The sequence below is a fragment of the Panthera uncia genome (assembly GCF_023721935.1).
Source record: "Panthera uncia isolate 11264 chromosome E2 unlocalized genomic scaffold, Puncia_PCG_1.0 HiC_scaffold_19, whole genome shotgun sequence".
Lineage (NCBI taxonomy): Eukaryota > Metazoa > Chordata > Mammalia > Carnivora > Felidae > Panthera > Panthera uncia.
The window spans coordinates 10532732-10548453 of NW_026057588.1; the positions used below are offsets into that span (position 1 = coordinate 10532732).

At 55.3% G+C, this 15722-nt stretch overlaps 1 protein-coding gene across 3 annotated transcripts in view; it reads right to left on the minus strand.

The window, feature by feature from the left end:
• The window catches only part of MARK4 (microtubule affinity regulating kinase 4), a 30075-nt gene that overhangs the window by 10248 nt on the left and 4105 nt on the right, over positions 1 to 15722 (minus strand). For 2 of the 3 annotated variants that reach the window (XM_049620834.1, XM_049620835.1), the window contains exons 2-12: positions 14727 to 14927; positions 12174 to 12227; positions 12022 to 12070; positions 11238 to 11303; positions 11090 to 11160; positions 10395 to 10451; positions 8186 to 8422; positions 4776 to 4895; positions 4197 to 4296; positions 2741 to 2850; positions 2473 to 2632 (exon numbers count right to left, since the gene is read on the minus strand). In XM_049620834.1, the coding sequence (XP_049476791.1) occupies positions 2473 to 2632; positions 2741 to 2850; positions 4197 to 4296; positions 4776 to 4895; positions 8186 to 8422; positions 10395 to 10451; positions 11090 to 11160; positions 11238 to 11303; positions 12022 to 12070; positions 12174 to 12227; positions 14727 to 14927 (1225 nt within the window). Of the gene's footprint in view, positions 1 to 2472; positions 2633 to 2740; positions 2851 to 4196; positions 4297 to 4775; positions 4896 to 8185; positions 8423 to 10394; positions 10452 to 11089; positions 11161 to 11237; positions 11304 to 12021; positions 12071 to 12173; positions 12228 to 14726; positions 15533 to 15722 lie in introns of those variants that run through there. The other variant, XM_049620833.1, reaches the window with a different exon arrangement.

The following is a 15722-nucleotide window of genomic DNA, read 5'->3' on the forward strand; positions in this document are numbered from 1 at the left end:
AGCTGTCGGCACAGGGCCCAACTGGGGCTCAAACCCAGGAACCTCGAGATCATGACCTGAGCGGAAGCCGCAGGCTCAACCAACTGAGCCACCCGGGCGCCCCAAGATATTTCTATCCGATGTAATACTCTGCAGCTAGGAGGAAGCTGCTTGTGTACCAACAAAGAATGATCTTCACGATGGATTGTACAGCAGGAAAGGCAACAGCCTCAGGTCCACGGTGTCCTATCATTTGTACCAAAAAGGGGAAATGTGCAGATCTATTTCTATCTATCTCTATCTACATATTTATACATGAACATCTTCAGAGGCAATCGTTTGTCTTACAAGGGGAGAATATTACCTTTATGGTGCGTGACTATGTTAGCGTCGTATTTATACATCTTTATGGCTGTTTTCTTTTCCTGTCTCTCCTTTTCATATCTATCTTATATATATACAGTTGACCCTTGGACAACAGGCGTTTGAACTCCGCATGGGATTTTTTCGATAAAGACTATCCAGTACTGCAAATTATCTTTTCCTAACGATTTTCTTAAGGACGTTTTCTTTCCTCTAGCTTCCTTTACGGTAAGACTACAGTATATAACACAGACAACATACAAAGTTATGTGTTGACGGGCTATGTTATCAGCGAGGCGTCTAGTCCACAGCAGGCTATGAGCAGTTACATTTTGAGGGAGTCAAAAGTTATACGTGGATTTTCAACGTACAGGGGGTTGGTGCCCTGACCCCAGTATTGTTCAAGGATTAACTCTATTTATTTATACGTGAATAAAATCTCCCCAAAAGAAGTCATATAAAACTGATTAACAGTGGCTGCCTCCACGGATAACCGGGAGACAGGTGTTCGATGAAAACTTTTTTATTGTCTACCCTCCTTGTACTGTCAAATTTTGAAGGATGTGACTGTATTCGTTTCAAAAACAAAACAAACAAATCTGGTCCCTTAGGACATCTCAGTAAGGAGATTACGGTTTTAGAACCAGCGGATTTGAATGTGTTCACGAACTTCAGACAATTGAAACGTCTATGTGTTAATTTCTCAGGAACCTTAATGCTTGGAAGTCCCAGAAGCATAATAAGGTCTGTAAATGACGGACACAGGGCACCTGTCGACAACCCTCCGGGAACCCCGGGAACCCAGAAGATTTCCATGTGGGTGTTTTTTAAGGTTACCACGTTGTAACCATAGAATTCTGGAGTCTTGAGCTCCTTAGGGACTTTCTGGACCGATCCGGCTATTTATAGGTGGAAAAAGGGCCACTAACACATGGATGAAAACGTTAGCCTAAGTGAAAGAAGCCAGACACAAGAGGACACATGTTGTAAACTTCTTATAAGAAATGTCCAGAATAGGGGAATCTGTAGAGACAGGGAATAGACTGGTGGTTCTCAGGGGCTAGGGGCGGTGGATGGGGGTTTGGGGGTTGATGGCTAGCTGGGGCTTGTGGAGTTTCTTTCTGGGGCGATGAATATGGGCTAAAATGGATTGTGGGGCTGGCCGCACGACTCTGTGAATACACTAACGCCACTGAATTGTCCACTTTGGGTGAATCGTATGGTATGTGAATTATATCTCAACAAAGCTGCTTAAAAAATAGTTGGGGGCAGGGCACCTGGATGGCTCAGTCGGTTACATGTCAGACTTTAGCTCAGGTCATGATCTCCTGGTTCGTGAGTTTGAGCCCCGCATCGGGCTCTGTGATGACAGTTCGGAGCCTGGAGCCTGCGTCGGATTCTGTGTCTCCTTCTCTCTCTGCCCCTACCCCGTTTCATGCTCTGTCTCTCTCAAAAATAAACAAACATTAAAAAAAATAATAAAACAATCTTAAGAAAGATAGTTGGGAGGATTAACATTTGAGGAGGGTGTAGGTAAGAGAAGCGTCCATGCCTAATGTGTGGTGGTGGTTGTGGGATCTATTTTCTGTGGGTGATGACTATCTTTCAGTTACAGAATGTGGGGTCCAAGTAGGTGTCCGCCCAGCCCCTTTCCACTAGGAAGGGCCTCCCATCCTTTCAGCGCGGAGGAGAGCCAGAGGGCAAGCTCTCGGCAGCCACTCTGTGCAATGTGTCCTCCTGTGTCCCCATCACGGTGGCTAAATTCCAAGTGGACCCTGACATGAGAACTCTATGCCTGACAAGTGGACCAAAGGGATTCATGCTACCATTTGGGCTGGTCTCCAAAAGAGAGATGGAAGGAATTGAGAAACCAGGAAAAAGATAAGGTGAGATAAGTGAGAGAAAAAGGCAAAACCAGAGCAACAGAGGGTGTCTACTCCAGCTGCTTTTCCAGTTTCTAATCCCTTCCTGATCCTGGCTGGGCATTCCCGCCTCCAAGTTCCCTGTACCATCCCTGCAATCTTTATGCAAAATTCCTCTCTCCTCTGCAGCTGGCTCCAGTGGGCTTCTGGTGCAGGTGACCCCGATGTAACGCAGGGACGGTGTGGGAGGGCGTGGGGCCATACTCACAGAAGTCGCTATGCCTGCGCTGGCGGTGGTAGGTGGACGAGGAGGTCCGCTGCCCTTTGCTGTGGCTGGTGCCTTTGCTGGAGCTCGCTCCATTGGTGGTGTCGCTGGGCGCCCGCACCCGTGCAAGGGCCAGCCCCGGGGTGCCCCGGTCCCCACCCTCCTGCAGGAGGATGACAGACGAAGAGCCTCAGCCTCTGCCCCCGCTCTGCCCCAGAAGTCCCTCCACCCCGGGCATCGCGCATCCCAAATGCCCCTGGCGCCTTCTGACCTCAGTCTTCCTGCCCAGCAGGAGGTAGGTGGCGGTCACTTCGTTGTACTTCTGGCTGGTCAAGGCCTCTTTGATTTCTTCCCGCGTGTAGCCCATACCCACCATCACCTCTGGGAGAGGGGGATGGAGAGGAGGTTCAATCTCCCCAGACCCTTCCCTTGGACTCGCTTCTGCCCCACACAGCAACGCCTGCTCTTTGGCCTGTTCAGGATCCATTCCCCCTTCTGTCGGCAGCACCCCGATTTCCTTGGAAGAACATTTCTTTCCCGCTTGGATCACCTGGCCCACTCCTGCCTGCGCCAAGCCCCCAAGGGCAGGTGTAACACCCAGGCCTGACCCAACAGCGTAGTCCATCCCCATAGCCACACTGATTGGCTCACGGCAGGCGTATGACCCGGGTCTGGCCACTCAGAATGCTCTATACCCCAAACCACACTGATTGGTTCAGGATGGGCATATGACCCAGTTCTGGCCAATCAGAGCACTCCATCCCCACGGCCTGGTTCAGGGGTAGCCAATGGGTACCAGCCTAGAGCTTTCGTTGGAACATTTAGGAAAGTGGCTTCTTTCCTTGCCGGGGTGTCCAGGCCCCGAGTATATGCTGTTGCCAGCTTGCTCCTGTGACGTGAGCCCCCGGGGACAGGAGCCACCACTAAGATTTCCAACGACTGTCTTTGAGCGCCTGGGTCCAGCTGTGCCTGAAGGTCGACATACTCTGGCGTTTTCAGTTATGTGAATAAGTTACCACTTGTAGGTTATACCAGACAAAGGTGCTAACGCTGACAAATCTGGACCCATAAAAATACCAATTTCAAATGGCTCAGCCTATTATTATTATTGGTTGAAGCCAGAATGGCTTGGGTTCTCCATTAACATATAACCACAAAAGTCCTGACTAACGTAACCAGCTCTGACGGTGGCCTTGGTCTCCTCCACTGTATAACGGCCAGTGAGCGGACGGCTCCTAAGGGGCTCTTGCGGGGCTAATGCCTTCGGGGTCCAGAGTTCAAGGGTTCCAGGCCAGAGGATTTGAGACCAAAGGGTTGGTGGGTGAGGCACATGCCAACATAGGGGCTTTCCCCAAACGTACAGATTACCGATGACTTGTGCCCCAACATTTCTGGAAGTGAGCTGTGATTTCTTTTTGTGTCTTGAGAGTCAAAACCAAGTGCTTTATGGGGGTTCACTCACTTCATAGTCACAACAGCCCTATGACAGGTTCTATGGCTGTCCCATTTTACCGATGAGGCAATGGCAGCACAGAGAGGGGAAGCCGCCTGCCCAGGGTCACACAGCGAGGAAGTAGCAGCACGGGGATCAGAGCCCCGACTTCACTCTCCCTAATTGCCTTGCACTCATCAAAGGGGTATTGTAGGTGCTGGGAAGCTCCTCCCCCTGGCTCGGGGGGGGCCCGTGGCTCTGAGGAGCTGGGGCGCCTGCTCTCCCCGACCCTCACCGATTCGCTTGGTGTCCCCGAAGTCTTCCTCGGGCTCCGTGTATGGCTTCAACTCCTCACCCTCATAGCCAATGTTGATCCACTTGTCTTTCATGATTTGCTGCAGGAATCGCGGGCAGGATAGGGAAGGGGGAAGACAGACGTCAGACAAAACCGGGGAAAATACAGTTCCTCGTCTCCCAGGCCGGCCCTCAAGTAGGGCTGCGTGCCCTGCCCCCCCACCCCCTCCAAGACCTAACACCCCAGAATCGAGGGCTTCCTGAGAGCCAGCGCCTCCTCCCCACCACCCCCGCCCCCCCCCCCCCCCCCCGCCACCGTCGGAGCCTCCCGATGTCACCTCCCTCCTCCGCATCATCTGGGTCCCCGGCACCCTGTAATCAGCCTAGGAGCTCATTAGCTAATTACTGGCATGGCGGGGAGTGGGCGAAGCTGGGGGTGGCGTCGAGACGGGCCCGGGAGCCTTTTCTCGGGCTGCCCGGCTCCCCCCACCTTCCAGCAGCGATCTCAGGCAGATGGGCACAGGAGACGAAAGTGAGGGCAAGAAGGCTGTAGTGAGAGGGGGCCGGGACCAGGGCTTACCTCGAGAGTACAGCGTTTAGCTGGGTTCAGCACCAAAAATCTCCGCAGGATGCTCTCACAGTCTGTTGACATGTAGAAAGGGACCCGGTACTTCCCTCTGAGGACTCGCTCCCGCAGCTCCTAGGGGGACGGGGTTACTGGGGGAGGGATCCACCCGGCCTCCCTGACCCATCTCACACACACACACACACACACACACACACACACACACACACAATCCTCCCAATCTCCTGACAGAAGCGACAGGTGGCAGAACCCCCCACCCCTCTCTCCTGACCACAGCTGCCCATCTGTAAAATGGGAACCCCGTACCAGGTGTAGGCATTTAAAAAAAAAAAAAAAAGCATTTTTCATTCAGAGGAAATCCCACTGAGAAAGCGAATTCTACAAGCCAGGAAGAGGGGAGTCAGCATCCGGGCCTCAGTCTCCTCGTCTGGGGACCCAGGGCTCACAGCACCCATAACGCTACATAAGTAAAATGCACAGCACACGTCTGGCCCAGGGTAAGTGCGACTTAACTGTTAGGTTTATGAAGAGGGTGGGGATCCTGCCCTCCTGCCTCCCACCCCTCGGCTCCCCCCTTCCCTGGGCGTGCCTGTCTTTCCAAAGAACTGTGAGACACTGGCAGTCTCAAAGCACGAGAGCCCATTTACAGGCAGACCTTTTTCTCTTTTTTAAGGGCCTTTTTTGAGGGGCCTTGCCAAGACAGAGAAAAGGAACTCCCAGCCGCATGGCAGGCCAGGGACAGCCCCTTCCATCCTGAGGAAGAACTGGGGGAGACAGGAAACGGAGGGGGGACCGGTGTTGGGTAGGGGGGTGGGGGGTGCGGAATCTCTGGGTGGAGCTCTGGGCTGGGAGCTCCCCTCCTGGGCATCCTCCCGAAAGGGCTGGGAGCCTCCTGGGTCTCCAGATCACTACAGCCCGGAGGGTCGTGAATATTTAATACTAACGAGTATCGCTTTCCGAGCAGGGCACTTACCCCGCGCGGGCCATGTTCTGAGTGCTTTACGCAAGTTACCTCTGTGCTCCCAATGATGCTGTGAAGCAGGGCTGTGCTGCCCGTTTTTCAGACCAGGAAACTGAGGCTTAGAGGGGGTTAAGTCACTGGTGCTAGGAGTGTGCAGCCGGGAAATGGCAGGGCCAGGGTTCCAAGCCAGGCAGTCTGGCTCCGGAGCCCGCGCTACGTGACCACCGCACCACACTGCCACCGTCACGTGGTAATGAGGAGTCGCCAAGGGGCCATCGCCACCGCCACCACCAGTGTGGCTCCCAAGTGTAACACCCTGGCCAGATGCCAGGCCCCGGTGGAGGGCTTTAGACACCCAGGCTGGCCGTCAGTGGATACTCTCAATGTCCCCATCTTACAGACAGGGAAACTGAGGTTCTGAAAGGGAGTATGTCCCAGGTCGCTTAGCAAGGAAATGACAGAGTGGGGACCTGTCCCTAGCTGCATGTCTCCTTTGCCCAGAAAGGCTGAGGGTGGGAAACCAGGACAGCAGGAGGTGACAAGGGCCTGGGGCAGGTGGGATGTGGCCTAGCCTTCTAAAAAAGTCTCTTGGCTTGATGCCCGGGGCTCAGAGAGATTACTCTGTGATGGTGAGCACTTCGCACGTCTGATCTTAGAGAGCCCTCGAGTCGCTGCTACATAGCTGGTTACCTTATGGACACCGAACAGAGGGGAGACTGAGGCTCAGAGGGGTCAGCGCCTCAGCTGAGGCCTCTGTGAAGAAGGGGCTCCTTCCTGCTCATCACTCAGGTCCCTGCTCTGGTGGCCTGTCCCCAGTAGTGGCTTCCTGACCTCTGAACGCTCCTTGCGGGCCACCTCGAGCAGGACCGAGCATCCCGGCTGTGGAATTCCTGCCCCAAAATGCACCCCTGGGACCCCATCGCGAGGAGACGCGGGTCCCCCCAAACCGAGGGGGGCCCCGTGGCACGAGTGGCCTGATGGCCACAAAGCCATGCCACGCGGGACAGAATTGCTGCTCCACATGGCAGGAGATGAAAGATACAGGTCAGCTGCAGACGACTCGGGAGCCCGAGTGCCGGTGCGGGAGAAAAACAGCTACGAGGACATTCTCAGGACGACTGGGGACATCGGAGGATGGTCGTGGGTTGCAGGCCAGGACTGCACCCTGGCTGGATTTTCCCGAGTGTGACTGTAGACAGGAAAACGTCCAGTCTCAGGAGATACCTGCTGTGTGTCCCCCGCAGGGACAGAGGCGCATCGTGTCTGCGGCCGACCCCCAAACGTTCCATCAGTAACGGCAGAGGCAACGGCGTGTGCCCGTACACACTGATGGAAAACGTGGCCGGAGCATGTCCTGAAAGGTCCTATGTGTTCTCTGTCCCAGTCCTGCGACTTCTCCACAGACTGGCCACGTTTCAGAATAAAAAGGTCAAAGAACGGAGGGCACCTGGGTGGCTCGGGGGTTAAGCGTCTGACTCCTGATTTCGGCTCAGGTCATGATCTCACGGTTCGTGAGTTCGAGTCCCGCATCAGGCCAGGGCAGGGCCCGCTTTAGATCCTCTGTCCCCCTCTCTCTCCCCCTCCCCTGTTCACACACTCTCTCTCAAAAATAAAACATTAAAAAAAAAACCCCAAAAGGTCAGAGAAGAAAACCTCACACCATCCTGCCGCTCACCACATACTTCCCACCCCTCCACGCACCCCCTCCCCCCCAGCACTGGTCAGCATTCGACATTGACATAATATTATGCAGTGTGCTTATTTATTTTGTTTTTGGCCCCGCTCTGCTCCCTCCCCTGGGGGCAGGAATTTTTCTGTTTGCGGTACCCTATACAAAGGTTTCGAGTACATTCACCGAGTGGTGTGGCCATCACCAGTCAGTTAAGCCTGTTCTCCAACTCCCCCAGCCTGAGATACCCACTCATCTGCTCCCACCTCTAGGGATTTGCCCGTTCTGGACACTTCATAGAAATGGAATCATATGACGGGTGGCCTTTGTGATTGGCTTTTCCCACTTTGGTTGTCTTCTCAAGGTTCACCCATGGCCCAGCACGTATGAAGGCAGAGATTTTTGTCTCTTTTCTTCATACGGTATCTGTAAAACCTAAAACAACCTGACCCTCCCCCCCCCCATGGTGGGCAATGAAGATTTACTGAGTGAATGAGGGAGTGAGCTGAGATTTGAACTCAAGCCTGCCGGCTGCAAAGCCCATGCCCTGAACCCCAGCGCAGCCCGGTCCGCTGGGGCTGGCCACACGACCCATGGTGGGGACCCGGGTCCTCCCTGGACCCGCGCCCCCCCCCCCAACCTTCTTGCCGTGTGACCTCAGGCCAGCCCCGCCCCTTGGCCCTCTCCAGAGGAGGTGTGGGGGGAGGGGCTGGGGGCCTACCGGAGAGACCCTCCCCAGGAGATTAAGAGCTCCACGCCAGCCCCGCCCAGCACCTTGAGGTTGTGCCCGTCGAAGGGCAGGGAGCCGCTGACGAGGGTGTACAGGATGACACCGAGGCTCCAGATGTCCACCTCTGGCCCGTCGTACTTCTTGCCCTGGAACAGCTCCGGGGCGGCATACGGGGGGCTCCCACAGAATGTGTCCAGCTTTGAGCCCAGGGTAAACTCGTTGCTGAAGCCAAAGTCGGCGATCTTGATGTTGGCCTCGGCATCCAGCAAGAGGTTCTCGGCCTGGGAGAGGGTAGAAGGTGGACATGACCTGGGGCGGTGGCTTTGCCTGGGCCTCAGTTTCCTCATCCGCAGAAGGGGGATAATCACAGCTTCTGTCTCAGCAGGCTGTTTGAGGACTCAGTGAGTCCTAAAAGGCCTAGAACAATCTTTCACATGCAGTAAGTGCCTTATGGCATTATCCTATGGGGTCTGCAGAGCCGGGGGTCCTCAGGCAACCTCCTGCCCCTTTCTGGGCCTTAGTTTACCCAGCAGGAAAACAAACAAACAAACAAACAAACATGAGGACTGACTGCTCAAGACCCATGAAAAATGAAAAAAAAAATCAAGGTTCTGTCTACCTTTGGTGGTACGTGTTCGTATAACGAGGAATACATTCACGAATGAGGAAGCAGAGGCTTAGGGAGGACGCAAGTCATGCCCACAGCAAGAAAGTGGCAGAACCGGTGTCCCCATGGCCTGGGCGTTGGAAGGAGGCTCCAGCTCCCTGCCTCTTGCAGCTTTGGGGGCACACAGATCCACCCTTCGAAGTGTCGTCCACGTGCGGCCCCTCCCAACCACGGCCCTTCCCCAGTCAGGCCGCCAGCACCTCTGGCTTCCTCATGGTCTCCCTACCTCCTCACCCTCGGGGTTACCCACCCTCCCCCACCTCCAACCCCACAGGGGGGAGCGAACCCACAAAGACACACACTTCAGAGGGATCGTCCCCAAACCTCAATGTAATGGCCTCTCGATCTCGCTCAGGGGTGATAACTTCTGGTCCCAGAATTTGAGCCTCCACAATCCAGCCGCAACCCCACATGTGGGCTGGTCCCTTAGGTTGGTTCCCCACTGGGTGCACCAACCAGATCCCCGAAATCCCTTTCAGCCACTTCCAGGACCCTCCACCAGGGGGCGTGCCTCCTCTGGGTGACGGGAATCTCCAGCACCCGCACAGGGCAAACAAACCCCCAAGCCTCTAAGGGGCTTTCTCAGAGGGCGGGTACCCACAGAGAGAACGTCTAGAAACTTCTACAGCAACGTGACAGTTGATTTTTTATGTCTTTTGAATGTAATCATAGTTGTTGTTGTTTTTTTAAATTGGGTCTTGTATTTTGGACTTTTTTTTTTTTTTTCACCTTTATTGTATGTACTTCACAAGCGTATCCATCACAATGGACTGGGAGTTGAAAATATTAAAACAAACCTGGTCCTTCACTACAGATACCTCGAGAAGACCTTCCTTAAAGCACAGCGCCTAGCACACAGTAGGTGGCTCAAGAAACGATAGTCAAGACAACTCGATTGATTGAGCAGGACAAACGTTTCTCTCTCTCCGGTCTAGGACAAGAAGCCCTGACTCAGTGTGGCTCTCTCAGGGTGGGGGGCTCTCTCGGGGTGGGGGGCAGGGCTCGAGGGGCTGCCCCTGCTCACCTCGACCAGGCGGCCGGGGTCCAGGCTGACTGAGTCCCTTCCCTGCCCGGGGCTGCCTCAGGGGCTCCCTCTCAAAGGTCCTCCTCAACTTCTGAGAGGCCTGTGATTCTGAGACCCGGAGGCTCTGTGACTCTGGGGCTCTATGAACCTCAGTTCTCGAATATTCCTGAATGTTCTAAAGTCTGAGAGATGCCAAGGCTCCAGAGACTCTGAGGGTGGCAAACCCTTTTATCGCAGCCTGTGTCCTTGTTCGGCACACACAGAACCGTGCGGGGCGCCCCAGGACATTTTGTCTCTTTCCCTTTGTTCTCTCTTCCTGTCCCCGCCGCCCTACCTGCTCCCCTATCTGCTGGCCCTTCCTCTGCCGAAACAGCTTGGGAAAAAGTCAAGGAGCCCTGGATGCTGAGGGAGGAGCACGGGAGAAGAGGGGGGAATGCGGAGGCTACTGGAGAACCCCAGGGCGACTGAAGGCAGGACCGGGGACAAATACGCGTGCGTGTGTGTGTGGGGGGGGGGGGGGGGGGGGGGCGAGGGGGGGCGTGCGCGGGGGGGGGGGGCTCACCTTCAGGTCCCTGTGTACAATGTTTTTCTGGTGACAGTAGTGCACAGCCGACACGATCTGGAGGGGAGAGCAGGGAGGGTCAGTCCCTCGAGACCCCGAACCCCGCGGCCTCTCTCAGACCCCTACTCACAACCGAGACCCAGGACCCCAGGCCTCCCCGAGGCACAGGCCGAGATGCTGGGGCCTCACGCTCTGATTCAGTCACAGCAGGGAACGCCCCTGGGACCCGCGGCTGCAGGCCTCCACTCAGACCCCCCAGACGGCCTCAGACCCCCAGACACCCTCCCGGCAGGGGCGCCAGAACCGGGACACCACGAGTCCCCTCCCGGCTTTCCGGAAACACACATAAGAACGCTGCGTACCTGCAGAGAAACACTCGGCCCCAGCACACGCAGCACAGCCCCGGGCCAACACCGCCCGCGCTCCACCCCTCACCCCTGTTGGCCAGACACCCCTCAGCGTGTCCTTTTACCCACACACCCGCACGCCTGCCATCAGGCTATACTCACACCTGGGCATTTGCACGCTCGTGGGCACCCAGCGGGCCACCCTCACTCCCACCCAGGCCGAAGCCCCCCGGGGCCAGCGGACAGCCCAGACCCGCGCGGAGCGCCCCGTCCCTCCTCCCCGGGGACCGAGGCACCGCTTCCAGCCCGGCCAGCAGCTGTGACCCCCCCCCCCCCCCGCCCCCCCACCTGTCGGAACTTGGCTCGAGCTTCCTTCTCCTTCATGCGGCCGTGTGACACGAGGTAGTCAAACACTTCTCCTGCAGGGCAGAGGCCAAAGTGGGGTCAGCGAGGGGCGTGCGGGGCGCGGTGGGCAGGGCGGGGAGGGAGGCCTCACCGGCACTTGCGTATTCCATCACCAAGTACAGAGTTTTCTCCGTCTCGATCACCTCGAAGAGCTTCACTGCAATGACCGGGGAGGGAGGGGGTTATTCGGGAAGAGACGCACTCCCCCCAACTCCACCCACATCTCTAACTATGCGTGTGCTAACCAGAACCCCCTCACTCACGAACACTCAATGGCTCCCTACTGATGGCAACGTTTTCCAAACTCCTCAGCCCTACTTCACCACCTTTCCTACTTTCTTGCAAGAAAGCGGGCTGTGTGAGGCCAAGGTGTGTGCCGGTTTTCTTCACTGCCTATGCCTGATGTCCCCAGCCCCTGGCATAATGCAGCCACTCAATAAACACTTCCCAGTGAAAAAACAAATGGATGAATAAATGCCGTGGCTCCATCCAGGCCAGGCCAAATCCTGCTTCTCTAGGTCAAGACCCCCCTCCCCCCTCTGCCTAACGATGACAATGACAGCGGCTGCTACCGATAATCAGACCAGCTCCCACAGCGCAGCTTTGAAGGAAGGGTTTCGAATGCTCGATCTTATCCAATCCTCACAATGACCTTGAAGTAGGTCCCTTATCAGCCCCACTCCAGAGGAGGAAACTGAGGCTCAGGGAGGTGAAATGACTTGCCCAAGGTCACCCAGCCAGCGAGCAGCAGTACTGCCAAGAGCAAACAGGTCTTTCTAACTGTTAGAGCTGCCGGTTCTTCTGTCCCCTGACTCTCTCCTCTGCCAAGTGCCCCCAGCTCATAGCCTCTGAGCCCATCCTCTTCCCCTCCTCACCGATGTTGGGGTGGTTTAGGCCCTTCATGATGCGGACTTCCCGGAACAGCTGGACACGGCCAAAACAGAAGAAAGAGAAAGATGATGGTGGGTGGTTTCAAAGACTGTCTTCCCGACCTGTCCCCCCCCTGCTCCCTCTCCCTGGGCCTCACTTTCTGCAGGCTGCTGGGGTTCAGCTGGGTTTTGTCGATGATCTTGATGGCGACCTGGAGGTGGAAGGAAGGGGGAAAAGATCAAAGTGCCGAGGGCTCTTGAGCTGGGAAAGGCTACCCCAGCTCAGATCACGCAAGGGCTTTTTTGTGTTTTTTTTTAAAGTAACATCTACACCCAACGTGGGACTTGAACTCACGACCCCAAGATCAAGAGCCTCACGCTCCTCTGACTGAGCCAGCCAGGCGCCCCTACTTTTTTGTTTTTGGCTTTTCTTAATTAAAAAAAAAAATTTTTTTAACGTTTATTTATTTTTGAGAGACAGACCATGAGCGGGGAGGGGCAGAGAGAGAGGGAGACACAGAATTCGAAGCAGGCTCCGGGCTCTGAGCTGCCAGCACAGAGCCCGATGCGGGGCTCGAACCCACAAACCGTGAGATCCATGACCTGAGCTGAAGTCAGACGCTTAACGGACTAAGCCACCCAGGTGCCCCCTTCATTTCTTTAAGTAGGCTCCACGCCCAACGTGGGATTTGAACTTAAGACCCTGAAGTCAAGAGTCGCATGCTCTCCTAACTGAGCCAGCCAAGCGCCCCAGCACCCCTTGTTCTAAAAGAGCTTTGAGGCAGTCAGCACGGAGGAAGAATCAGAAAGTTATGAAACTCTCCTTATATTTATCTTGCAGTGTGGTTGAGTTTTTATTTTGAATTGCACTTTGGGGCAGAGCACCGTAAGTTTTTCAGTAGCAAGGGGCCAAACTCAGCTCTAGGTGTCTCGTTTCCCTGAAGCGTTTTGGGGCCTGGCCACCTCCAGATATCCTGGATTACAGAACCCTTCCCCCGGGAGATCCCGTTTCCTTAGAAGCTGGTCCTCTGAGAAGCCCCTGGAATCATGTTCAAGATCCACACGAGGGGAACAACACGTTCCTCGTGCGGGAGAGGGTCCGTTAGCTTTCCTCGCATCCTCAAAAACGGGTTTTTAATTTTGTCACGCACTTTTCATGCCAGTATCGAGAGGATCATATGGTCTCTCTCCTCAAGTCTGTGAATGTGGCGAAGTACATGAATAAATTGTCAATTTGAAAAGAACTGTGTATTCCTGGGACGAACCGAGCTTTGTCATCACACAGCCTTCTTTAACGGATGTGCCCGCGTCTATCCGTTCCGATTTTGTTTAAGATTTTTGTATCGATGTTCGCGTGTAAGGCCGGCCCATCATGGTGTTCAGAGCCGGTTCTGACATTTTGGTCACTGTCCAGCTAGCACTTAAAATCAGCTGGGCAGTGGCATTTCTTTCCTTGGTCTCTGGAAGTATTGGCATAAAATTGGAATGTTTGGTAGAATGTGCCCATAAAACCATTGGGGCCTGGTATCTTTTGTGTGTCTGGAGTAGATGGTGTGGGGGCAGGAAGAGAGTTCATCCGAGGCAGGAGAAATCGCTCCAGCCATGTTCTCTAAAATTAAAGAAGGTACAGAAGAGTCATACCCTCCTCCCAAGAGTGAGTGAGAGGCTTCATATCCAGATTACAAGGTCTGCGTGGGCCCTTCTGCAATAATGTTGCCATACTCCCAACACATGCCCACTCTTGGAGGGGAGGTGGGGAGACTCAGACTGTGCCTAAGTGAGAATTCAAGGGGCACCTGGGTGGCTCGGTCAGTTAAGCACCCGACTTCGGCTCAGGTCATGATCTCACGGTCCGTGGGTTCGAGTCCTGCTTCGGGCTCTGTGCTGACAGCTCAGAGCCTGGAGCCTGCTTCGGATTCTGTGTCTCCCTCTCTCTGCCCTGCCTCCACTCATGCTCTCTCTCTCTCTCTCCCTCTCGAAAATAAACATTAAAAAAAGAGAGAGAGAGAGAATTCAAGTTCTCACGAATTCTCATGGAGATTGCCGTGAGATTCGGTGGAACAAAAGTCACCAGTGAAACAGGGATGCTGTCCAGGTTTAGCCACAGAAGCCGTGAGAATTCTTAGAGCTACGACACACAGTTCTCTGCCTGCCATCTGAGAGTTCCCAACAATTCCAGGGATGATGACCAATATTTAATGAGTGCCGGCCATTAATGCATCATCATCCCTGTTTTAAGGTGGGAAAACTGAGGCCCAGAGCTGGACAACATTTACTCCAGAGTTGACAATCTTCATCACCTCACACTCCCACACCTTTTTTTTTTTTTTTTTTTTTTTTTTTTTTTTTTAAAGTAAACTCTAGGCCCAACGTGGGGCTTGAACTCAGGACCGGAGATCAAGAGTCACATGTTCTACCGGACTGAGCTGGCCAGGCGCCCCGCCCACATCATTTTTACTAAACAGCATTTACTGTGGGCTAAGTCCTGGGCTAATAAGGACCTCAGGTACATTTAATTCCCACGGTAGCCCAGTTCTACTTGGACTGTTCTAGAAAAATCTGAGATGTCCTGACCTGCCCTGGAGAGAGTCCAGGGATGTACCTGAGGTCACAAAGCAGAGTGAGGGCCAAGTCTGACCTCGCCCCACCTCCCACAACGCACGCGGGTGCTGCAGGGTTGGGCCCTGAGCCCCACCCATCCCCCCACTCACCTCTCGGCCAGTGAGGATGTGCCGGGCCAGCTTGACTTTGGCGAAGTTGCCCTTCCCGATGGTCCTCAGCAGGCGGTAGTTGCCCACGTGGGGCTGCTCCTCGGGACAGGAGGCGATAGAGTTCCGGCAGCGGGCACCCAGGGAGCGGCTGGACCAGGATGGTCCCTTGTCCGAGGAGCGGCCACTGCCCAAGGTGCCATGCTGGACAGCGGAGACAGAGTGTGAGCGGTGGGGCAGCGCCTGCCCGATCCCACCGTCAATGGCACCTGTGGGCCGGGGCGGTCGATGCCAGCCTTGGCCACCGGCCCCTTCGTGGTCCTTCTCAAACCCAGGCCAGAGAGAAGCACGATGCCTTTGGGTCCCCCCGCCCCCACCGCCTCTACAAACAGACGCCTCCAAGAACATAAACGCGCCCCAACTCTGCAGCAGCCGGGGGTCCCCGACATCAGGCCTCCTCCTCACCCCTCCCTGCGGCCTACCCCCAACTTCCTTTTCTAGCTGCTGAGGCCACATAGTATTTTCTTGCGGCCCTCAACCCCAGTCCGGGTCCTCAATCTGGCGGCCACACCGGGCCCCAGGTCTCTCTCACTGCTCTTGACGTCCCAGGTCACCCATCACCTCCCTGTCAGGCCCCGCAGCTCTGCTCTGAAGCCCACGAACAACATTTTATTCCCAGTTTACTGGCCCTAACATTTTCTTCCGCTCCCTATTTGCCCCAAATCCGACTTCAAACACTGTGACCAACAGTCCTTCATTCTGCCCTGATGGGCTAGCCCTGCACGGTCACCTTCCTTCCGTGGAAAACGTTGTTGCTTCCCCCCCACCCCCAACCGTCGCTCCCCCCACCCCCCACCGCCCTGGGAACCTCTGTGGCTCCATCCACGCCCTGACCGGCGGTCTCCCACGCCAGCCCTCCCATCTGGCCCCGATGTTCTGTTCCTGCCGTCCTGTCCCTCCTGGGCCTCTCCCCCGCAGGTCACTGCCTGCTCCGGGCTG